The sequence below is a fragment of the Apis mellifera genome, linkage group LG7 (assembly GCF_003254395.2).
Source record: "Apis mellifera strain DH4 linkage group LG7, Amel_HAv3.1, whole genome shotgun sequence".
NCBI classification, from domain to species: Eukaryota; Metazoa; Arthropoda; class Insecta; order Hymenoptera; family Apidae; genus Apis; species Apis mellifera.
Genome location: NC_037644.1, coordinates 4,363,325 through 4,391,134, shown reverse-complemented (window position 1 = coordinate 4,391,134; position 27,810 = coordinate 4,363,325). Strand labels below are relative to the sequence as shown.

Genomic DNA, 27,810 nt, shown 5'->3' with positions numbered 1-27,810 from the left:
ATAATTGATGAACTCAACGAAACAAATCCAAATAAAAAAATATTTCAGAAAATGATGAATAAGTAAAATATTAATAAAAAAATGCTTTTACACAAAAATTAAAATTATATTGTAATATACAATTATTAAATAAAAATTTTATTATTATAATGATCAATTTTTTTATTCATTATCTTTTCAATTTAAATTAGTTTAAAAAATTATTATTCTTTTTAATATATAGTAGATATATAATATAATAAAAAATAAATACATAATATGTATATATAAATTGAAATTCTTTGTAATATAATATTTATAAATAACATTTTTTTTAATTCAAATTATATAATAAATAAATATATATGATAAAATTTAGTAATCCATAATAAAATAATTAAAGATTTTATAAATCAAATATTGAAAAATTAAATTTTATTTTTAAAGATATATAAATTATAAAATTTTATTTTTATACTTTTAAAATCTCGATCAATGAATTGAAAATTTCTCGTACCTTGATAAAATGCAAAATCTTTAAATACTTAACAGTTTCATTTGAGGGGGAGTTAAACCGCTTCCCTGACAAATCCTTCAATTGTCGAATTAACGCTACACCGAGTTCCTTACCAGGTTTAAGTTACTCTCGTCCTCTTGCCCCCAACGCACCATAAGTAACAAGATTAGCGACAAACAGGTAAACGCGTTCTGGATTCTAGTTAACGCGCAAATAGGTTACAGTTTCGTGATAGCACTGCCTCATTTCATTGCCTTCACCTTTTTTTTTTTCTTCGTTTAAAAAATAATATCAGCCAAAATTGTTAAGTTATAAAGAGATTTAATATACAATTATTTAAAAAAAATGTTATGGATTATTATTTTTTTTTCTTTTTTTTTTTTTTGATTATATTATTATGCACGAAGTTTGAAAATATTTTATTTGAAATAAAAATGAAAAATTATAATTTAAAATAATGCATTAATGATATTCAAATTATTTTATTATTTTTAATATTTTTAATTTAAGATAAATGTTTAATGTTTATTGTAAATTATTAACAGTTTTTATATATAATATTATATTTACAATGACTTACAAAAATATTTGATTTGTTTTTTTTTTAATGAAATATTAATGATAAATTCTTTAATTTTATTAAAATTTTGTATATAGAATATAATTAGAATATAATTAATAGAAAAGGATTATATATTTTATATATGAAGGAATTTTTTTATCAAAACATTACTTTAAAAATGTGAAAATCAGTCATCATCTTTAAAGTTTTTTAAATATAATGGTGCGAAATAAAGTAAAATTTTTAATTAATAAAATATTCAAAATTATTTTATTACTCTATTATAAAAAAAATTTTAGATAAGACACATAAATATATCAAAATATAAAAAACATATAAAAACATGTTGAAAAAATTTCTCAAAGATTTCTCATCGATAAAAAATTGATTCATATGTATATAGAGCTTTACATAAAATTAAATTTTTATTTAAATTAGAATAAAATTTTATTAAATTAGAAACAAAATTACAATTTTTGGATTAAGTGAATTTCTTTATAAGATAATGTAATATTCAGATAGTTTTGTGAAACACTCTACATTTGTATCTATAAATGAATTCTGTGCTTATTTTATGTAGATTCTTTTTATTTAAATTAAACTTTTGTTATCATAAATAAATTTAAACAAATTCAATTGATATCCAAAAAATTTTTATAGTTTAAAATCAATAGATTACTTTAAAAATACAATTATATTATATTTTTATAAATATATATACAAAATAATATGAAAAAAATTCATATCTTTTTCTATCAAATTCTATATAATAATTTAAAATATTTACGAAATGTCTCTTTTAAAAAAAAATTGTAATACATTATTTAAATTATATTAATTTAAGAAATTATTCATAGTATTATCAATCTTCAAGATTACACGTATTTAGCGAAATTGATATTTCAAGTCGATATTTTATTATTGAAAGTAAATACTCGAACGACAAGTAGAAAATTAACTTGATGGTTAATTATAACTTATACAAATGTTTTTTTCAGAGTTGAGAAAAAATTACAAAATTAAGAATATTGAAATTACACGGATAATTTAAAATAATGGAAAACAAAATAATGGAAAAAGCCATAAAGGAAAGTTTGCTTCCTTATTTACTTTTGAAATTAAAATAAAAATTAAAAGAAACACTATAAAATTTTATAAATCTCCATGAGACAATTTCAAACAAATTAAAAAAAACGAATAAAATTTTTTTGTTTAAATCTTTATTTTTGAAAACATTTTATTTTCAAAAATTTTTCAAATATAATTGAATTTAACTAATTCTCGATTAAATACGAATGAATAATTGGTAGAAAGTTATTTTGTACTTTTTATTTATTTTTACATATAGATTGAGTATGCATATATATCTAAATAAAAAATTAGATACTTAATATATTCAAATTATTCAAAATTCAAATTAGTTTTTAAATAAAAAATTTTATTTTATATTTTTAATTTATTTTCACGCAGAATAAATTTCCATCAATAATACATCTTTAATATAAAAAATATATATACATTATTTATAATTATTTTAATAATTATTTATAATAATGTATTAATTAATAATTAATTTAAATTTAATTATAATTTTAATATTTTGTTCATTAACAAAATTTTAACAAATAAATATAGATTAAAAATTTATAGAATAATTATAAAATATGTATGATCATTAAAAATTTATAGAATAATTTAGAAAAAAAAATTAATGATACTTATATATATAACGTGTGTATTAATAAATATTGCAATACAAAAATAAATAATAAAAATCTTAATAAATATAAAAGAAATAAAAAATAAAAGGAATTAATAAACAATTAATAAACAAGTAATAGAAATTAATAAACATAATAATCTTATTATTTATCCAAAAATAATTTAAAAATAATTGCAATGATCTAATGTTCTATTATCTGTTTTAAGACTGTTTTTATATATTCCATCGAATATATTGCCTAAAATCTAATATCATATTAGGAGCTTAAATCAGAGTATTAACTCAAACTAAAGGAAAGCTTGGCTCGATTAATTATTAAGCAAAGGTGCACGAAAGCTAGATGAATCTCGAACCCAAGTCATAAAAGTCTCGTTTCAACTGAGAAGTTATTGGTCGTGCGCCGATGTCCGTCTTAAGACGAGCACAAAGAACTCGCGCGAAACGACGAGCTTCTCGGAAGCAATAGCGGAAAGACCGCGTTCACTGGCCATAATTCCCTCTACTTTGTGTCACAAGGTGTTGGACATATAAATGTTTTCATTGTCGGTGGAACGAACCAAACGACTGGGCGATATTCGCGCATACCTTCCATTTCACAATTAGTTGCATATAGTTATGCGCGTTCGTTAAGTGATGCAAATGTTCATAGCACAGGCGATAAAATCGAGATCGTTATTCTTTTTTTTTTATTCTAGCGATAGAAATTGTTGTCTACGGAATTAATGTCGACGTTATTCACGCAACTTTGACCTCGTTGCGAATTTCTTTTTTTTTTTGACGATCACAAAACGTAAGAAGATCGATCAAATGTTTTTTAAACGTGACGCCATCCATTGGAAATTTAGTGAAACAGAAGTGGATAGTGTGTAAAAAAAAAAGATAGTGTGCATTGAATATTATGTGATAGTTGAATTGTGTGAAGTTTGTATGAAGTTAATGATTGTTAAATTGTAAAAATTTTTTTTTTTTGAATTCGTGAAATTAAATGGAGATGAATGGAATTCAATTCTAATATCAATGTTTAAAAATCTTAAAATCTAAAAAATTAAGTTTTAAAAAAATATGTTTTTTTAAAAATAAAATATATAAAAAATACTATTACATGATAATAATTAGAAATAATATATATATATTTACTATATTTGTTTATTAATTATTATTTTTATACAGATTGCTTCAATTATCAAGTTTTAAGAAAGCTTCTAATTTAAAAACTTTTGTTTGTTTTTTTGAATAAAGAAATTAAATAAATTATATATATATCATAAAATTATAAATAATATAATATAAATATAATGTAATGTAATATAAAAACAAAATATCTAAAATATTTGATATATCACTTAAAAATTGAAAATGTTTCTTAACTTTTACTTTTTCATATATGTTTATAAATTATTATTATATTATAGTATTATTTCAGATACTGCCTATAATTTTATTGTAACAATATTAAAATGCTATTCATATATTTACATATAAGAGTTAATGTGAACATAAGAGTTATACAACATAATTTATTTTTAAAAAAAACTCTCAAATATAAGGCAAAATCCGATTATATCCGGACTATAGCCACAATTTTTACGAATTTAGGAAAAACAAAGGCAGTACATTCGGATGCAGGATGTAGCAGGACGTTGCCAGTCGCATCCTCTTGGAACGGACAAGATGTGAACTCCAACTCCAATACTAATAACAATGGAGGTAACAATTTGGTGAAGAGAGAACCTTTGGCTTCAGTTCCATGTCAGGTTGCTGAAGTTTCGACATCTCTTCATGCAACCACTACTTCTGTAAAAATTGAACCAGTTCCTCCAAAATCAGAAAATGGTAAGTTTTCTGTTTCTATAGATATATATATACATGCGCGTGCGCGCGCGCATGCACACACACCTTCTTACTTTTATTACTTTTACAAAATATCATCAAATTTTATTTAGAAATTATGGAAATTATTTATTCTATAAAATATATTAATATATTATAATATATTATAATATATATATAATATATCATGTGTAATAAATTACATAAATAATATAAATAATTTCAAATAATAAAACTATACAAATAATTTTATGAGTATATATATATATATAATACTTTATTATTTTATTAAATTTTCTTGTATAAGTTTCATTAATTTTCTTGTAAAATAATTATTATTACTTTATATAATATATTCATTATAATATAATATATTATAATGAAATAAGTATTATTATTTTATATACTCAGAAATATATTAAATTATAATGTTTAGTTCATTTTAATGAAAATATTTTTTATGAAAAAGAGTATGACTGTATATATGTATGTATTTTTATTTATACTGATTTTCTGAAATTTTTTTAAGAATATATTTCTTAAGTTGCATTTTGATTTATTAAATAGTATAATATAATATAAATAAAAATATAGCATGATGATATGCTGAATATCATAATATAATAATATTTATTTAAAATGTATTTATTTATTATTATTAATTTATTTAAAATTTTAAATGTATGTAATTTTATATTTGTGTAAAAAAATTTTAATTTTATATCAGTGTAAAATTTGAAAGTAGTAAAAGTGAAAAGAGAGTGAAATATATGTAAATACATAAAAAAATACAAATATATATATATATAGAAATACAAATGTACATATATTCAGAGTGGATCATTTTTGGAGAATCGATTTTAGAGACTAAAATAACAATTACTATGTACAAATATCGATTAAAATTTACTTATTAAACTACAGTAATTGAAATTTATATTTGATGAAACGAAACGGAGAATTAAATAATTTTATTTGTTATAATTGTATATTGTTGCCGTAATCATAACGCAAACTTAATCAAATATCTCTTAAAATATATTAATTCGCTATATATGAATATATAAAATTATATAAGATGTAAATATACACAATTTATATCAAGATTTTATCTTTTTTTAAATAAATATATATAAATATGTTGCAAAATTTTAATTTTGCATTTTAAAATTATATATATTTTCCTAGAGCTATATTGTAGAGAATTACATCATGATATTTTATTTAATATATCAAATTAATAAGAAAAATTGTTATTAAAAGATACTTTAAATATATATGTATATTTTGCGTTTTACATTTCTTAGCATTAAATTTTTTAAATACTTGTTTAAATATTGCATATCTTCATTTTTTTCTAAAAAATTATTTTATATATATTCTTTTTTTTAAATTTGTTTTTAGAAAATTTATAAACTGATTATAGATATTTATTAAAAATATAAAATTGCTTTTATAATATTTATAATTTCACTTAATTAAATTTATCAAAGAAGATATATTTAAGGATATAATAAGAATATATAATTTTATCATTTTTATTTTTTATTTCCATTTTTAGTTTCCATTTTTCATTTTAATTGTTTTTACTTTTTCATTGTTTTTACTTTAAAATAATTTATTATACAGGTTATGTAAACAGATTATTATATCTTTATTATTTTTTTTTTATTTTTCTTATTTTTCTAAAAATAGAAAAGAAAATAATTTAATCGAAAGAATTTTCTTGAATAATTATTATAAATCTTTTCATATGAGATCATTAGAATATAAGCAATTAATGATATTTAAATTGAAGTTTTAGAAGTTTATGATGCACAGATTTTAATGATCGTTATGAAATCAAAAATTTCATTTTTGACATCATAAAATTTAAGTAAAATAAGTTTTTTAGCCGACATCTAGATTCTACTCTTTTTGAAATAATTCTATAAGAAGTTTCAAATAGAATTGCTCGAGAAATACAATTTGCACGAGAAACTTTCAGATCATTCATCACTTTAACATATTATTCAATTTCTTGTATTTCAATTTCTTGAATTTATTCTTCGTTAATTTATTTCATTATTTCTAACGCTTTGTTCATAAAATATATAATCTATTTAATTTTTTCATTTAATATTTAAAAATGAAAAAACGTTTTAATAAACATTTAATAATAATGTGTAATAATAGTAAATGAATAATATGAAAAAAAAATGAAATAAAAATTGCAATTTAATCATGTTTATTAATTTTATTGTGAAAAATTTTTTTACATGATAAGCATAGTATTTAATTGCATATTAAATTCATAGTTAATTTATGAAAAGAAAAATAACTATTTTGTGTAACAAAAAAATAAATTAAATTTAAATTATACGAAAATAAAGTAATTAAATATATTTATGTGTGTAATAAATTTCACTTTAAAATAATTATATTATCCTGTTATTGTTTTTGATCAAGAAGAAAGCATTTAAAATATTAAATGCTAATAGCATTATTTCGTAATTTTTATATAAAATATTAATAAGCTATTAAATATAAAAAAAAAATATTCAAAAAATAGAATAATATATTACAATAAAATAAATCAATAGATATAAAAAATGATATATAAAATATATAAATGATATATAAAATAAAAATAATTCACAAAGAAGTAATAAATTGAATTTAATATTCGATTAATATTTAATCTTTCGATTGCAAGGTAAGAAAATTAATAAAGAATATTTTTATTAGTTTCGTAATTTATATTATTAAAAATAATTAAAATATTTCTCTTCAACTAACTTTAATTCTAAATATTATATTAATAATTGTAATTAAAAAAAAAAATAAGCAAATTTTTTTTATTCGATTGTTATTATATATTTTTTCTTATATAAAAATAAATCAAAATTATATCTTAATATCTTTGAAATCGATTACATGGCCAAAGATATTTGGTAAAATTTTTATTCTTTTCTTTATTAACTTCAATCATCAATAATTCAAAGCATAAATACTAAGTAATTGATAAATTTCGTTCGTAAAATTTCATTACAAAATACACAATTAAAAATTAAAATTTAAGTAAAATTACAAATTTTTTCGAGTCCTAATATAATTTTTCAGGAAAAAACTGTTTTGAAGATCGTATAATATATTGAAATTGTTATAAACAATCATAATTGTTAATTGCACATTAATTGCACATTATCTTTTAATTAATTTATCATTGAGATAATTTAAAATAAAATAAGTAATTGAAGATTAAAATTTTTAGGAACGATATAAATGGATATGGAAAATATGAGATATTCTTTTTATTTTTGTTTAGAAAGTGTCACTTAGTTATTAAATACTATTAAAAAAATTAAAACAATAATTTTGGATAAATATATGAAAAATATATTTATAAAAAACTTGTTAAATTTTTTATTTTTTTAAATTAAAATCAGACTAATAATAATTTAAATAATAATATAAGATTATATAATTTTTAAGAGAAATAAATTATTACAAATAAAATTATAATAAAATGTTAATAAAATTTTAATAACATATAAGTCAACAATAATATCAAAATATAATCATAATTTATTTTGGTTTATATAATCACAATTATCCTGAATTTTGATTTTATATAAATAAAAATATATACATATATAGATATATTTAATATAATAAATATTACAATTTTAATTTTAGATCATTTATTTTTGATATATAAAATAATTGAAATTTTATTATATATTTATTAATAAATTTTAAAAATATATTATAAATACATCAAACGATATCAAATAGCTATTAATATTCTGAATTTATGATTATATAAGTAATTTTTTAATTTTTTGAAAATCTTAAATTAAACAGATTTTTCTTAAATATACACATGTAGAAATTTCTTATATAAATAAATAATGAATAATAATGATTGTCATGAATTTCATTATAATTTTTATTTTATTTAATTTTAAATAGTTTTAATTATTTAAGATTTTATTATATATAAAACAAAAATTGATGATATTTCTATTTTTTCCTCTATATTCAAATGGAAATTCCAAATGAAATTTTGAATTAAACTTAACTTTGTGAAGAATTCACAAACATTAATATTGATTAACATAAGAGATGCATAAAGATATATGTTGTAAATAATACTAAATTTTTCCATAGAAGAATTATAATGCTAATATATGTAATTAACATGTAATCAAGCCATTTATATTTTAAAAGATTAAATTATTTGTATTTATCGAGAGGTTTTTCTTCGTTTTTTTATTCTTCCTTTTCTCGATTGTTGTTTTGAACAAATTGTGAAACGATTGTGAATAATTTCCCGAATGTAAATATTCGAATAAAACTATTTTTTTCTTTTTTTCATTTTTTTTTTTGTTTTATCTCTTAAAGAATTTTATATAATTAATTGAATGTTGAATGTTTCAAATTTTTAAAATTCGCAATAGCTATAAAAATACGAAAAATTGTCGACGAAAGTTTATTTTTCAAGTTTTAGTGTTATTGGATTGAAAATTTTATTCAATTCGTTAAAAAGTTTTATTTATTAGTTAATAGGTTCAATAATTGATTTATTTCAACTTTATTCATTGATATTTTTGAGAAACATATATTTGTATTTTCAATCTTTCATTTGAGATGTATAAAATCATAAATTAAATATATATATAATTATTAAACGTTAAAGAATTTGCAGATCATTAATAATTTAAAGTAGGAGATTGTCGTCATTGACGTTCATTATAAGTTCATTATAAGTTATAAGATAAATATAAGTTACCAAAAAAATATGAAAATGAAAGATTATAATCGAAATATCATTGTATTAATATATTAGTATTAATATAGTATATTAATATATATTAATATATTATAATATAGTATATTATTATATTATAATATTATATTATAATATTATATTATAGTATATAATAATATTATATTATAATATTATATTATAGTATATAATAATATTATATTATAATATTATATTATAGTATATAATAATATTATATTATAATATTATATTATAGTATATAATAATATTATATTATAATATTATATTATAGTATATAATAATATTATATTATAATATTATATTATAGTATATAATAATATTATATTATAGTCATAAAGAATCATATTTTCACAATATCATTTCGATTGTTAGGTAAATTGGAAGAAATGATATCGATGAAATTTCAATTTATTTTTTATTAATATAATTTATTGTAAATTTTTTTTTAAATTTTTCAAGAGATACTATTTTACAATATAACGCATAGTTGATATAAGATAAATTACAAATAAATATATCTTTTCTTTAATTATTAATTTATAATTTTTCATAAATAAATTCTTAAATGTCTGAATAAAAAAAAATTAGAATAAAAAATTATTGGAATATTATTTAACATAAAAAAATATTTTATTTTTGAATCAATGTTTTTTCTTTATATATAAAATATATAATATATTATATAATATATTATCAAGTTTTGCATTTAAATCATGTGTCTAGAAAAGATAAAGCGAAAAATGAATTTTAAGAAAAATTTATAGTTATTGAAAGATAGTCTGTGATTTCAAATTTTTAAATACTTTCTTTAATAATGACATCAGTTAGTGTGATTTAAAAAAGGAAATGAGTAATAAAATGTGGCCAATTAAAATTTACTGATATCTCCCAAATTGCATGGCTGGCTTGTGATTGTGCGAATTGTGATAATTTGAATAAAGGAATGGTCAAAGCTTCAGAAATAGAATGAAAATTCATTATACAATTTTTTATATAATTATATATCATTGTGTATTTTACAGTTATTAAAATATTAAAATAATTTTTTTATTGTTATATTATAGATTTCGTTTTGTTAAATTTATCGCATTTATTATATTAAATGATTTTATTTTTTTTATTATTATTTTAGATATATTATATTTTTATATTATTTAATTTATCATGTTGTATTTTATATAAAATAATTTTTATATAAATTTTTATATAAAATGACTTCAATCATAATATTTATAAATAAATTATTTATTCATTTAGTTTTTTCTAAAAAATATATTTAAAGATTGGCAAGAGAATAAATTAAAAAGTTTCTTAAAATATTATGTAAAACATTAATTTTCTATATATATTTTAAAATATTAATAGTAAAAGAATTTAATAATAAATATTTAATGCATTACTTAAACTCAATTCATATTCTCTATTCTTAATATTCTAAACTTCTCGAATTCTCATTCGTTCCATGAAAGAAGATTATTTCCTATACAAATTTGATTGTATATATTGTTCTAATCATTAAAAGTAATTATGTCTTGTGAAAATTCTTTTTATCGATTTTATTCGAGTTGTTGTTGTCAAATTGATTTTTGAATTCAAATTTTCATTTCAAATTCTCTTTTTTCTAGGATAATTTTCACAGTTTTCTTGTTCTTCAATAATAATTATGGCAAAACAATTTTATTCGATAGTTTATTTTGACTACAAAAGTTGCAATAATGTTTCGTTTCGCGATATCAATGTGTGTTTCTCTTACGAACTGGCAAACATCGTTCAACTCGAGTGATGTGAAATCAATTTCGAATCGTTGATTGAATTAGAATTTCCTTTGTGGAAAACTGTATATGGTGCTTCGTTGCATTTGAAATATTACATTTTAATAATTTTATTACAATTTATAGCTTTTTTATTCCATGTAAGAAGTTTTAGAATTCTAAATTAAAACGAAGAGTGATTTTTTTATTCAAATTTCTAGTGTTTCGAAAACAAATTATATTAAAATATATATATATATACGTTGAATAGTTATAAATTATCTATTATAATATATACTGATTTACGAAAATATTTAAACACTATTTTACAAGAAATTTCTAAAAATTTGATTTTAATAAAAGTTTGTGTATATATAAAGCATAATAAGTTATACATAAAGCAATTTTTTATCGATGGGAAATTTCTTAACCAAAATGAAATCAATATTTAAAGTTTTAGTATGTTTTTTACTTTTGTAAACATAATTCTATATCCAATGGTGTAAAATAAAACAAAATTTTAAATTAAACATTCATATTTTATTATTCTATCATTTTATTTAAAAAAAATTCCAGATTTGTATTAACAAGTGAAAAAATGTTAAAAACTTTGTCTAATTGATTTTATACCTTCAAAAGAATTCCTATCAAATTCTTCTATGTAACCTATTATGCTTTATGTGTATTAAAATTAGAATTTTTGTTAAGTAAAATTCTTTGTAAAATAGTAGTTATATGCTTTTATGAATTAATGCAAATAAAATTAAAATTCTAAATTAAAAAAGATAAATCATAGAATTTTTTTACAAATGTTCAAATTAATAGTTATCTTGAACTAGATAATATTGAGGAATGAAATTATAATAACGGAACAAATCATTTGGTTTGATATTTCGGTATTTACTTTCAATAACTGTTCTCAGTTTATAAATATTATATTTCGCCTCTCTACCATAAATTTTCTTTTTAATAAAATTTTATAAAAAAATTCATAGATGAAGATTAGAGATCATGGACAATATTCAATGTTATTTTTACATTCAATTTATCTGTTTTAAATTTATAATTTAAAACATAAATTAAATTTAATCAGATAAATTTCATCAAGATAGTTCTCATATCATAATGGCAGTAAAATTATAAGTGCAACTTATTAGAAATAAAAGACCTTCGCATTCTTAAATATTTCATATTTCAATATATGAAAAGAATGAAAATTAAAAATATAAATCATTCAAAATGTATTCATTTTTGGAAGAACATCCTGTAAAATATAAAAAAAATAATATTAAAATATAGAAAACAATATGTCTTCATGATATAATATAATATATAAAATAATATAATATATAATAGGAAAGAAAGTAATTTCAACTTAAAGAATTAAAAAATATAGAATAAAATTTTTAAGCTACGAAATTTTGAAAATTCATTCAAATTATACATTTAGATGCAATCTATTTTTTTCATTTTTTTCACAAAATCTGATAATATTACTATTCTTGTTTAAAATTATAAACAATATTGATTGTTAATATTGTCATAATTCATCGTTGTTAAATAGTATTAGTCAAATAGTTTATTTTAAAAAGACCATTTAAAAAGACCAAAATTGTTGATTGAAAAATGTCATTCAAACTTTCAAATAAATGAGAAATTTTAATATATTATTTTCATTTCTAATTATTCTAATTTGTTTCTTATTTTTTCTCATTTTTGAGATCTAGAATTTATCTTATAATTTCATGTTGTTCTAAGGGTAACATTTTTTTCTAACCTAAAACAAATGCTTATTATTTTTTTAAATTTCAAATCTTTAATTGCATTATTCATAAATACAATATATGATAACTATTAGATTGAGTAAACAAAATATTTGATAATATTTTAATAATGATAAATATTCAATATTTTGTGTTCAAAGTTGTATTCAATTGATTCTATCATTCTAAATAAAGACAAATTTCTAATCGAACTAATTTCACACAATCATAAAATGTCACATCAAATAAATATTCTAATTAATATATGAAAATATGAAAATTAATACTTATATACTATTATTTTTATTAAAATATTTTTTTAAAATAAAATAAAAAATAAAAATTTAATTAAAATATATTTTCTTTTAATATCATTTTCTTCCTTCTTTCAATTCAATATTATTTTTATTTTTTATATAATCATTTTTATTTTATATATAATCATATTAAAAAAAATGTATTGCTTATTGATTTAAATTTTTATTTTTTTCAATAAATTTAAACTTATTATATTAATTATTGTATTAAAAGAATAAAATTAAATATAAAGAAATAAAAAGAAGCAAATATAATTAATTTTGAATATTCTATTTCTAATTTGTTCTTGTCTTCTTCTATTTAAAATATTTGAAATTTGATTAATTAATTTGTTTTTATTATTTCAATTTTTAATTTATTTTACATATATTTAATATTATATTTTACATATATTAAATATTATGTTTTATAATAATTATTGAATTAAAAAATTAATTATAAGTTAAAAATTAAACAATTAAATAATTAAAATATTTTTATTTTATACAATAAAAATAAATTATAAAATCAAAATGATTAGAACTTATTTTTAAACGATTTATGTTTTTATGATAATACATCTAAAATTACATCGAGGGGAGGTTTCTTCGAGCCAGAAAATACCTGGAAAGAAGTTGACGTCATGAGAATGACAACGAAAAACACCGTCCAGACTAGAATATCGCCTCCCGTGCATGCCGATTATGTAATTTCTCGCGCAGTTATGAAAAAAAAAAAGATGAAAAAAGATTGAATATTAACTGTAGTCGGCCAATGAATGATGAACTAGTCGAGTAAATTCTTTCTTGAGAAACTTCTGAAAAATTCGAATCGCTGGAATAAAAAGAAAATTTTGTTGTAATGCTTGTCATTTGGTTTGTATCATACATTCAAGAAAGAAAAGAGACGTAAAAGGGAGAAGAAATCAACAAGAAATGTTTAATTTTTTCTCGTTTTTTAATTATTAGTAGAGATTCAGCAATTTCTGGTCTATGCTTTTTTCATATTGAATATGTTTGCTTTTTGAGTTTGTCATTGAGAGTTTAAATAATAGATTTTTATTAAAGATCTATTAAATATTACACTTTTTTTCTTGATAAAAAATAAATACATGTTATGTTATGTTAATAAATTTTATCAATTGCTATTTACAATTATTTGAATTGTTTTATTTATTGATAAATAGTAAATTAGAAGATTGAAAATATAACTAGATATTATTGTTTTAGTATTAGATTTAATCGATATAATAAAATATTCAATTAATTAATTGATTGCAAATTCATCACGCATCACTTTTAATTTCAATATGTTTATGAAAAATGAAGAAAATGTTTTCTTTGATTCTTGCTAAAACGATAAAATAAACAATGATAAATTTAATAATCAGTATTTCAAAAAATTTAAAACTTTACATATAATTAAAGTAAAATTTATATGACTTTAAAATCTCATTTGACTTTATTCATTTGATAAAAAATATTTCAAAATTTAGAAATATTATATTATAATTCTCATAATCATCAAAATTGTATTTTGAATATTTTTCAAATATGTTTTTTTTTTTATTAAATATGACATTTGTTTATATATGTATATAGAAAAAATCCTCTTAACAATATATTGTTGTTAATTAAGATGAATAAAGAAACTAATCAGTAGATTGGCCTACATAATACAAAAAAAAAATAAATAATACATATATATATATATTATAATAAAAAATATATATAATATTAAATATATATATATATATATATATATATATATATATATATATATATATATATATTTACATATAATAATCTACAACTGCAATAATTTAGTGATATTTAATTACAAAAAAAATTAATACAAAAACAAATTTTAGAATTTTTAAAATTGAGTTGAAAAAAATATCTTATGAAATCTATACGGGAATTATAATTGAATCTATTTATAAAAAATATTTTCATAACTATTTGATTTAAATTTATTTTAAAATAATTTTTATATAAGTTTTAAACAGTTATTTTCAGAATCTTTTTTTCATTATCTAGCTCTTCTAGAAATGATAGTCTTATAGAAATTGATTTTGAAATCATTTTAGAAGTTATATGTATATTTATATATATATATAAATGATTATTATTTAATTATTTCTTACCAATTTCGATAATTTTGAGGAGTTATTCGAAAACTTTTTCATATATAAATAATTTTGCTGTTCGAGATATTTTCAAACATTTTTTATTAAATTTAAGTTACAGTATTTTATTCTGATATTCGTTTAATAGCGACTACATGTGTATATATATAACAATAACAAAAAAATTAATGAATGAATTATATATATTTAATAAATTATAAATTATAAATTATTAATAAATTATAAGTTGATTAAATTAAATTAGATTAGATTTCATTGATTTATTATATCTTATGTTTCATTATATTATGAATAGCATGAATTATTGTATTTAACTTATTAAAACTTAAATTTCGAATAAATTTTATTTTAAGTGCAATTGCATTCTTATATATTATAAACAATAAAATAATAGAAAAGTTAATTCTTATTAAGTTAGATTTCATTGGACTTTATACAATTTCTCATTATTTATTACTTTACAATTATTTTTTATTTGATTAAAAAATATATGATATATTTTAATTAATTATATTTTAATTAAAATATATTTTAATTAATAATATCTTTTATAAAACTATATATATTTAAAAATTCATATATTTAGAATTTCATTATGATTAAATTTCTTAATTTTGTAATAATTTTAATATTTTTGATAAAAATTACTATTAACTATATATTTGAATAATATTAAAGAAAAAATTGCAATTTATAAACAATAGTTTACAAATAAGATAATAAAATTTTTATAAATTTTTAAATACTATTTTATTTATAAATAGTATTCATTTAAAAGAAAATATAGTTGAGATACTTTATTATTACATTATAAAAATATTTTCAAACTTCAATGTTTTATGAATTTTTTCTTCTATTTTGAATAATTATCCTAAAAAAATAATATAGATTATAGAATTGATATAGGAATTGAAATAAGAATCATAGATTTCATAGATTCAATATTAATTAGAAATATTCTAACAATTATTCAAAATATAGATTTTTGTATAACTAACTTTTAAGAATTGAAATCGATATCATAATATTATAATATATTTTTTAACTCTATTTAAAAATTTTATTTGGTCAAATTTTGTAAAAAGTAGTATATATTATATTATATTATAAAATTATTTTGCATATAAAATATATTTCCATTTTTAAACATTTTTTTTAGAATATGTTGAATCTTGAAAATCAAGATTTGAAAAGTTTAAATTAATATTAAAAAAATATTATTTAAAATTAAAATATTATTTTAAAAAAAATTGTAAGGAATATATTTTATATAAATTAATTTATTTTATATTTAAGCATTTTAGAGATTAATTGTATTAATTTAACAAATCCATTATTATAAAATATTTTTCTTCTCTAGATTTGAATGAAAATCAATCAGACAATATTTATATGTTTGAAGCATGATAAGAAAAATATGACACTTTTATGTAGAATATTGTTCTGTAATATCAAATCATTCAAACTAGATGATTATACTAAATAGAAATAAGTTATTGCAATAGAATTAATGAACGAATAAGGCGAAATAACAGAAAGTAAAATAAAACACAAGTAAAGTAAATTATTAATACCATAATATTATAATAATATAATAAAATTAAATATATATCATATTAGTGCATATAATATAATCAAATAACATTTATAAGTTTATTTATAATTTTAATTACGATTAATTTTAATTAAGAAGAAATTTTCATTAAAAATCTTGGAATTATAGGATTAAATTAATTTGTAAAAATTTTTTGCAATTAATAAAAATTTAAACTTTAACCTTTATTAATAATGTTAAATTTTTGCAAAAATTTTAAATTAAGCATATTGATAACAATATTAATAATGATTAAATAAAAAAAAATCATTAAAAAATAAAGAGTTCTATCATAACAAATATTTATTTATACTATTATTACATCTACTATAATTAAAAAACTATTTAATATCTAATGAAACAATTGATCATTCTCAAAATCTTATCATTCTATCTTTGTTTGTCTGCTTTCAAGAAGATATCATAATCAAAAAAACAAAACTAAAAAAAAAAAAGAAATAAAAAGACAATATATAATAAAAACAGATAAAAAAAACGATGCTAAAAAAAAACAACCACCAATTAAATGTACGAGTATCAGGAGAAAAGGAATTGAGGAAGGTTAGAGAAAAAGAGAATAGTGGATTCCAAAGAGGAAGAAAGATGAATCAACGGAGAGCGAGACTCGTTAAAAAAGTAAGAAAGAGAGGAACGACATTCAAAGAGAAAAAGAGAAGATCATTGAATGACAGAGATAAATAAACAAAAAAAAGGAGAGAAAAAGAAGACAGGGAAGGAGAGAAACGACCTTGTTAAGTAGGAGGTGCGTGGCACGCATGGCGACGCAAACACAAGGCGTGGCTCGAAAGAGTCTCGACCCTATGTGTCTATCCCTGGTACCCGCTGGCACACGCACACCCACGATTGGAACGATCCACGACCCACGTTTATCCGCACATGTTACGTCATGCGAGCGAGTTGTATCTCGCAGCGGAATAACGAGTAAAATGTGAAAGAGCGCCGCGCTTGTGGAAGTGGGAGAACCGTCGTGAGAATTCATTCGGTAGATCTGATTTCAACAGTTCGCCGCGGGAATCGATCGTCAATGTAGGCTTCATTGAGAAGTCTTTTTTTTTCTTTTCTTTTTTCTCATTTTCATTTTTTTTTTTACTTTTTTTTTTTTTTTTTGATTTCTTAATTTTTTCTTCCTTTTATTTCATTCATTTCGATTCGATTCGAGTTGGCATAAGCTGTATCGTTGATTTGTGTAAGTAGTAGTGGTTGATAGATTTTTGGTTTTGTAAAAAAGTCGAAGAAGATACAAGAAATCGAAATTAATTTGACGGGCAGGTATGAGTGAAGACGGATGTGTTGATAGGTGAGTTTAGAGAATGATATTAGTGGATGAAGTTTAAGTGGCGTTGAAATGATTCTTGATTTGAAATTGATGTTAAATGGAAAGAGGTAAGATTTTGCGTGTTTGATTTGTTAATTACATGGTGTGAGAAAGAGTGTTTGAGGATATGGAAGATAGGGAGAGGATATTAAGTGTGATCGTAATGGAAGATATCTACATTGATTGTTCATTGTTCATGAAAAAAAAAGCAATAGGTACTGATAGCTATTTAAGTATGAGCTCGAATACAAAAGAATATTTAAGTGCATGAATTACTTGATTATATCTACATAGTATAAAACATTCCAATGAAGCTGTGTCTATATAGAAATTGTTATAACAATATTTGCTTATTTGAATTATTATAAATATTATAAGTTCATAACATGGACTGAATTTAAAGTTCATTTTTTATTTGAAGAACTTATTTTAATTCTAATTATTTTTTATTTAATTCTCATTTGAAATTCTTTTATTTATTTAAATCTATCTATTTATTTATTTAAATCTTTCAATATGAAATAATTTACATAATGATTTATATAATTTACTATTTATTTAATTTATATAATTTAGTTAATATTTGCTATCAACATTTTATACACATAAAAATAAAATATATATTGAAAATTGTACTTTTTATTGTTAACATTGTTAATATTAATAAAATTAAAGATTTTATGAAATACTTTATTCTTTTTATAAAAATGTTATAAATCTATTAAATAAAAATATATATAATACTATATAATGCTAATAATATGATATTATATGATGTTAACATCATATTATATGATGTTAATAACAAATATAAAGTATAACAAAATTTTAATTAAAATAAATAATTTACATTATTGTATGAATGTTATTAATTAACATTATAAAATATATGTTGAAAATTTCCATTGATATTACTATTATTTAAAGCTTAAAATAATTTAAATTTATTTATATTAAAAACATAATACCTATTTATTATTACTTATTTCTATATTTATTATATTATTCTATTATATTATTATATTATATGTTGCGAATATATTCTGATATTTCAATATGCAAGAATGCAATTCTTGGTCGTTCACATTAATAAATAAAAATAATAATAAGGTGATACATTACGTGAATAAATAAATATTTAGAATCATGAACTCTAGAAATTAATTATTTTTCTAAAATTTAATATTTTTCATTTATTTAAAATATTTAAAACTATGCTAATATTATTAATATATGCTATAAAATTAATATTAAATAATTTTATAAAATATATTTAAAATAATTTAGTTAATATTTAGATAATTTAATATAAACAAATTTCATAAAAAAAATTAGAGGAAAATAGTCTAATATAAAATAGTTTATTTATTTTTAAAAATTTGACAATCTCTCAAATGAATATTTTATTCACTCACTTTGATATTATATAAATTATTATTCATTACACAAGAGAATATTATGTAATAAGATATTCTTAAAGTACAAAGTATATATAACAATGTAAATAACAATGTTACATATGAAATGATTTTACAAATCTGTAAAACTATTTAAAATTTAAAAATAATTGATTAAATTTACTAATTGAATAATATCTATTACATGTCAATATAAAGCTTGAAAATGAATGAATACAATTTAAATATATTATTTTATCATTTATCTTTTATAAAGAAATAAATCATATATTATACATATATGATATATAAATAATCATATATAAATCATATATTGTGTATAATGAGTATTTCAACATTAAATTCGAATATCAATTTCTTATACAAGTTTAAAATTTAACATAATATATAAAAAATTTCTGTTAAAATAAATAAAAATAAAATGTCGAAAAAAATTATATTAAAGAGAGAAATAATCTTTTATTATTATAAAAAATTATAATTCATTCAAATATAATCATAAAAAATAAAAGAAAAAATTATTAACAATCAATTAAATTAATCAAATCAATTACTTATAATAATTCTAATTTTATTTTCTGATGCAAGAATAAGATACAAATATATTAAATCGATTAAATTAAATTTCGATTTTTATAAAGCTTCAATAAATGTCAATAATTTTATTAAGAATTTGACCATTTCATTTGGATCAACGTAATATTTTTTTATTATTCAATAACTTTTATCTAAATTAATAAATTTTTTGTATTTATTTTTTATTATCATATTTATTTATGTTTTTTCTGATGATCGTAAATATTTATAGGCTGAATTACGTGTTTTTAATTTTATGAAATTTCAAATATGAAAATCCAATAATAGTTCAATAATAAAATTTTTATATTTGGATTACTTTTTTTTATAAGTTGTTTTATTTATTCAATATCAAAAAAACAGTTAAATTAGTAATTAAATTGTATAATTAATATAATTATACAATTTCATATAAAAACTAAACTGAAAGCTGAAAATGGATGAAAGACAAAATAGAAAATAAAAAAAGTTAGGGAACAAAAATAAAAAAATTTATTATTCAAAACAAAAGAAAAATAAGAAACAGTTTGATTATTCCGATAATATATAATTATTCTAATGATAAAAATAGAATTCAAATCAATATAGATAGTAAACTTGATATTATGATCAATCAATTCCTGACTATGAATGTAAAATATCTATTTTGCGAAGAATTTTTTCACAGAAAAACACTGTGAAAATATATAGATATATATAATGTTTAATATGCGCATGACAAATATATTGATAGAGAGTTTATTTATAACTATTATTTATAACTATTTATTATTTATAATAATTATAAATAAATTTTTTAATATAATTTTTTCAAAATGTGATTTTTTAATTAAAAAAATATAACATAAGAAGAATATAATCACTTTTCGTTTCTATGAAAACATTATACATGCTTAATGTTGGTGTTCTAGATATCTATTTCATATTAAGAACAATTTATCTTTTTTCTAAATGTTAATTTAATATTGAAAATTGTTTATAATATTAAAAACAAAACTAGTTTTAAATAATAATAATAATAGAGTATAAATGGTAATAAAAATCTTTCTTTGTTGCGATTAATTTTGCAAAAATGATAATCGAAAAATAAAATGGTATTTAAATATTATATTTAATTACTTTCTTCTAAAAAATATTCGTTTATAATGTGGAAAATCATTTGAGTTTTTAAGAAATATATGTCATCTGAAATCTGAATTTTACATAGCAAATTAATTCCTTCAATCCTAAATATTAACATATATATATATACTTTCAAAACTAACAAAAAAATCATATTATTCGTTCACTCACAATATATTCATTTCACTATAAAATATCGCGAGCATAGCATGCAAAATCGTTCAAACATCAACGCACAGTCGTATGATTTATCAGACGAAGGTTCGCATATTGCGAACACCATATCTGCGTTACAGTTTTTCATTTCCCGCTTATTGCCGGCCGACGGAATATTCGCGCGGAAAGGGCGCGAAAATGGAAGTGGAAATTTATACGAGGTTGTATCTGTCTTTCAGGAATTGTCGTATCGAATGCAGGAGCCGGTGGCGTGCCAGTCGGGATCGCGGTAGCCAGACAGAGATTGCAGCATCAGGAAACATCCACTTCGATGCGCAATGTTTCTCTGAGTCATCATACTTCGCATCATGCGAGCTATCATCATTTCCAACCTGACAATCTAGGTAAGTTTTTACGATTTTTCGAAAGTTTCCTTTTCCAGTATGTTATACAAGAGATTCTTCAAAAAGCTTATGAAAAATCTTCGATCTGCTTGCGTTTTGTTTTGATTGTTTTTAAATTTATATTGAAATACTTGGTATTTTTTTTACAGATTCTTTTATATTTCTAATGTTTGTAATGTTTGATTTACAAAAAAATAAAAATAAGATCTGGAATGCGCAAACTTTTACTGATAATTGAAGTCGCATATCTAATGCGAACAAAAATCTTCGATAAATTTTTTTCTTTTTTAATTTTTTTATATACAATTAATTTCATATCTTTTAATTATTTATAAAATTCTTTTCAATTTATAAAATTATAAATAATTTTTAATTCTATATATACATATATATTATGCCATAATATAAATTATTTGTTTTTATTAATTCATTATTGATATTTTAAGATTATAATAATTTTTTATTATCAATTGCATATTATATTTATTTATTTATACGAAATATTAAATTTTATAATATTTATATAATATTTTTTCTATGTTAAAATACAATATTAGGATTTTTAAATGAATTTAGTATATTATAAATATAAAGGAAAAAAAAATTGAAATAAGTTTATTATTGATAAAAATATTACACAGAAAAATCTTCTAATTTCACCAATTCAAAATTTGTTTCGATATTATTAATAAATATTTATTTCCTTTACTTAAAAAAAAGCAAACATTGTGTATATAAAATAATTTCGAAGATAATTCGATTAGTTAGAAGATTAATTCGAAGATAATAAAAAGAATTGTCATTAAAAAAATGATTATTATAATAATTTTAAATTAAAAAGGAAACAAATAAAATCATAAGAGGATTGAGGATTGTTTTCGATATTACTACGCAATGGAAAAACAAAATGCGTACAATTGTTTCATGAGTTTTTAAAAATGAAACTATAATCGTTTCGAAAATGAAATAATTATAATAATTAAATATCGTAATGAAAAAAAATATGTACATAATGAATAAAGGGTATAAATAAGCACTATAGAATAATATTTTCGAAGAAACTAAACAATACAAAAAGTATTTTCATTGTAGTGGTTGTGTCATGAAGAAGATTGTATCAAGAAATGAACGTAAAATTTGGTCATTTCGCAGAATCAAAATTTGAATAATCAAAACTAACTGAAAAGAAAAAGAAAATATCAGGAAAAATAGTAAATTATTATTTTTTTTAGAAGAGAAAAGGAGAGAAAGAGAAAAAGAAAAATAATATTCATAAAATCATCAAGTAGAAAATTGAAGAGAATTTAATATAAATAAAAATAATATCTTTTTCAGAAAAATCGAATAGAATATTTTTTAAAATACGAGAAAGATATAAATCCGAAAGGTATTATTTCTAAAATAATTAAAAATTTTTTAATTTGTTACAACTATATATTATTCTCATTTACATTCTAAATTCATCAAAAATTTATTCAATTTTTATAAAAAGTCAAAATTATTAATATTTTTGTTATTAGATTTTAATAATAACGAAATACATATTTATTTTATTACATTTACATATTTATGTATAAATTAATATGTTTTTTGCTTTTCTTAATAATATTACATTTCCATGTGAAACGGAACATTTCATATGCAATACATTATTATTATTCTATGTACATTTTTATATCATTATATATTATTTTATATCATTATTCAAATTTAGTGCAACAAAATCTTAATTCAATATTGAAAATGTTAATAAATCAAGTTTTTAAATGATTATTACTAAAATACATATTTAATTTATGGTTTTATAAATTAAAAAAATTATTGATAAAAAAAAAATCTTAAGAATAATTCCCCTCCCTTTTTTTTAAATCATAAAATAAAATATTATATGAAGAATGCTAAAATTATTAATTTTTTTTTCTAAAGAAAATTATTAATATTAATTATATACTATTTAGTAAAAAAATTCTAAAAATCAATTATAATCCTAATTTTTTATTATATAATTTAATTAATATCAAAATTATATGATTTCATTTTATCTCATTTTATGCATATGAAACCAAAATCAAGAATTGCTGTAGCATTTTCTGCCGTAACTTTTATCCGCTTTTGATACGCAATAATGCTCAGGGTCAACTACATTCGCGTATATGAAACCACAGAGAAAAACTCATTCTAGGCTAATTACTTTTCATACCTGTCTGATAGTGCGTTGGTTGTATATTGTTCCGTGTATCGTGTTTAAGGCGAATCCATTGCGTCACCATACCTTATAATGATATTTTTTTTATTAACAGCGATATTTTATACTAAAAACCACATTCGATTATTATAATAATAAGTTACATTCAATAAAATTCGACAAAAAACAAAATTATTTTTATAGAAACAATATTTTTTTGAATTTTTCATTTCAATAAAAAGAGAATGTCTGAATTAATAAATTTCATTCATTTATCGAAATTAAAATACCAAGTTAAATAATAACTGAATTGTAAACTGAATTCTAATAGTAATTAATCTTTAAATGGTAAAATTGAATCTTAAAATTTCAGAAATTTGTATTTTTATAATAATTCGAAAAATATATTTTGTGAAAATGCAATTTAATTTCTAAATTTAATTTTTAATTTCGAAAAAAAATAATAAATATATATTATCCATAATATGTAAAATAATTTCTTTATATTTTTTAATTAAAATTATAATTTTTAAATTTTGAACATTTCTCTAAAATCTTATAAATTTGATCATAATATCTATATAGTATGATCAAAATATAGTATGATCATCATATAAATATAAAAATGTATATAAATATTTTTTACTTTTATGTTATTTATAGAGTTGATTAATAATACATAAAAATGTTGAAAATTATGTTAAATAAATAATATAAAAAAATATAAATATTCATAGAATATCTCAAATCTTAGCATTTAGACAAAAATTTAATTAAATTATATAAGTTTTTTAAGTAGAGACTTATATTACAAAAATATGTTAAATTAAATATTGTCTTATTATATTTATATTGTTATTATATTATATTGTATTTCTTATTATTATTATATTGTATTTCTGTAAAGATTAATGATATATTTAACAATAATGTAATTAATAATATTAAAAAAAATCATAATAATATAGAATATTTTATTCTCTTTCCTCTAATAAGAAATTTTTTTTAAAAATTTGATATATATAAATGATTTATTATATATATATAATAAATATAAATGATATATATAAAATGATTTATTGTTAATTCAGCTTAATATGTAATATGTAATTCAGCTTATGATTCAGTTATTGTTAGTAGTACTTAGAATAAAATATTTTTATGAATATAATATTTTTAAAAATATTAACACTAACATGTATATAATTTAATATTCTAATATTATTAAAATTATTAAGTTTATTAAATATATTATTAAAATTATTAAAATTATATAGATAAAATGTATAAATCTAAAACAAATTCAAAAATATAGATATGAGAATTTCTTATAAATACTTCGCGCTATACATATAATCATAAAAGTATATGTATAGGTAATATATTTGTGGGATTTTTAGAGAATCGATTCGATAAATAGAAACAAATAGAAAAGTTGCTATATAAAATATTAATTAGAGCTTATTTATTAAATTAAACGATATAAATTTAAATTTTTTAAAAATAGACATAAATCATTTTCATTCTTCATTTATCTTCATCATATTATTGTCACATATCTCTATCTTGCTTTATTTAAGTCAATTATTTATAATTTAATAATTTAATATTTAGAAATAAACCTTAACCAATATTTGTATATATCAATTTTTTGTTTTTGTTTTAGCTCTAGAAGTGAGTTTCCAAAATTATTAAATATATTAACGTATTCTACGAAGATATAACATTAATATCCTATATATAAACAAATTAGTTTTAAGAAAGGGATAAAATATATTTATTAATAATAATTAAAAAAAACAATCGTTTGCAAATTTTTTTAGATTTTTTTGTTTTGAAATTAATAGATTAGAACTAAAAAATAATATTGAGAGATAATTCATATATCAATACATCAATAAATTTTTACATAAAAGAATCAAAGCAACAAACCAAAAATTTTGGGGATAAAAATTAAACATATTTTAATCAAATTATATAAAAACAATGATATATAAATGTTTGTATTTTTTTATGATATATTAGACATTAAATATAATCTAATAATAAAAGACAAAAGATTCCTTTATTAAATTTAATTAATGTATTTCTTATTCTACAATAAAATTAAATATTCCCACAGAGTTGATTAATATTTAATAATTTTTTGAATCATTCTCATCGTTACTTACACATAAGAATTTTCCTTCGTTATGCGGCTGCCTTACCTATAGAATATTAGATTGTATTTCCACACGGTTGCCTACGCACACGAGATAAGCGTTATCGAATATATCTTATGGCTGTTTTCATTTGAAGCAATGCTGCAGCCATCAGCATTCCTAAAGCGAGCTGAAACATCTGGACGGAATATTAACGAAGGACAGCGAAGGGCTGTCGACGTTCTTCGAAAATTCCTCTTCCGCCGTCCGAGGGGTATGAAACTAATCATCTTTCCACGCGTCAAGATCCAAAAGACCCGGATGAAATTTCGTTCGCGATTATACATTTTTTTCTTTCAGATTGAATATTTCATATACTTTTATTTTTTAAAGATAAAATAAATATTAGGAATTTTTATTACAAAGTTGATTTTTATTAATTATTTTTAAATATTTTTCTTCCAGTATTTTTTTATAGAGTGGATGTTGTTAACAAATTTTTATTAATTGGAATAGATATTTATGATTTTTATTATAAAGAATATATGTAGTTATATTATGTTATTTATATACTTATATATTTATATCTTTAAATATTAAAATCATTTATTCTCTTAGCTAAAACTTTGCTAAAATTATATATATATATATATACTTTACTTTACTTTATTTAAGATAAACTTAAATTATATAATTCAATTATAATATCACATATTTATTTTAATTTTTATTAGTTATTTTATTAGTATTTTATTAAAAGTTATATATTATAATCAATTATATATTATAATCAATTATTCAAAAATTATATATTATAATCAATTATACAAAATATGAAACTTTTGTGCGCATCTTTTCATATTAAGAATATTTGTTATAAGAATATTTTTTTAAGAAGAAATTATAATGAAAGAATTAATTAAATAATAAAAAAATACACTAAAATACACTATAAATCAAAAAATACACTATAAAAATAAAAAAATATGATACTTTTTCATATAATCAGTATTCTATGAAAATTCTGTAAAATTTATAATAGAAAGTAAAAAATTGTATTTTTATTAAATTTTCTTAAATTTTTACTTTTCTGTAATTTAATTATTGAAATAGCATGTGTATTAAAAAGAATTTTGCATTTTAAAATTAAATAACTTTTCAAAATTTGTTTAATTTCTTTAAAGTAATATCTTTTTCCATGTAAACGATTGACAGTACATTCTGTAAGGTTGTAAAGAACATTTGTCTCTTCATATCATAAAATACTCTCAGGAGCTTTCATTTTTACGGCAGGTGTATGATTCAGAGAGATAAATTGTATATGTTGGAACATGGTGCTTCGATATAACGATAGATAATCGTTCAAAACGACATAAGGTCACGATAAACTTGTAAAAAGAAAATTTTCGAAGCTTAAAAGAAAATTGATAAAAAAATTAGTACCCAAGATAAATTAATTTTGTTGAATTATTATGTAACTTATTATGTGACCATATATACGTAATTTGTTTTTGC

The 27,810-nt window shown here is 18.5% G+C and overlaps 1 protein-coding gene across 13 annotated transcripts in view; it reads left to right on the top strand.

Moving 5' to 3' along the window:
* LOC411986 overlaps nucleotides 1-27,810 on the top strand; it is a 339,481-nt gene that overhangs the window by 254,299 nt on the left and 57,372 nt on the right. For 10 of the 13 annotated variants that reach the window (XR_003305069.1, XR_003305070.1, XM_026441971.1 and 7 more), the window contains 2 exons: nucleotides 4,378-4,614; nucleotides 21,805-21,969. Coding sequence is in view for 11 of the 13 variants with exons in the window: in XM_026441971.1 (XP_026297756.1) it covers nucleotides 4,378-4,614; nucleotides 21,805-21,969 (402 nt within the window). In the remaining 2 variants the exon portion in view is untranslated. Of the gene's footprint in view, nucleotides 1-4,377; nucleotides 4,615-17,412; nucleotides 18,276-21,804; nucleotides 21,970-27,810 lie in introns of those variants that run through there. The other 3 variants (XM_026441977.1, XM_026441976.1, XM_026441974.1) reach the window with 3 other exon arrangements.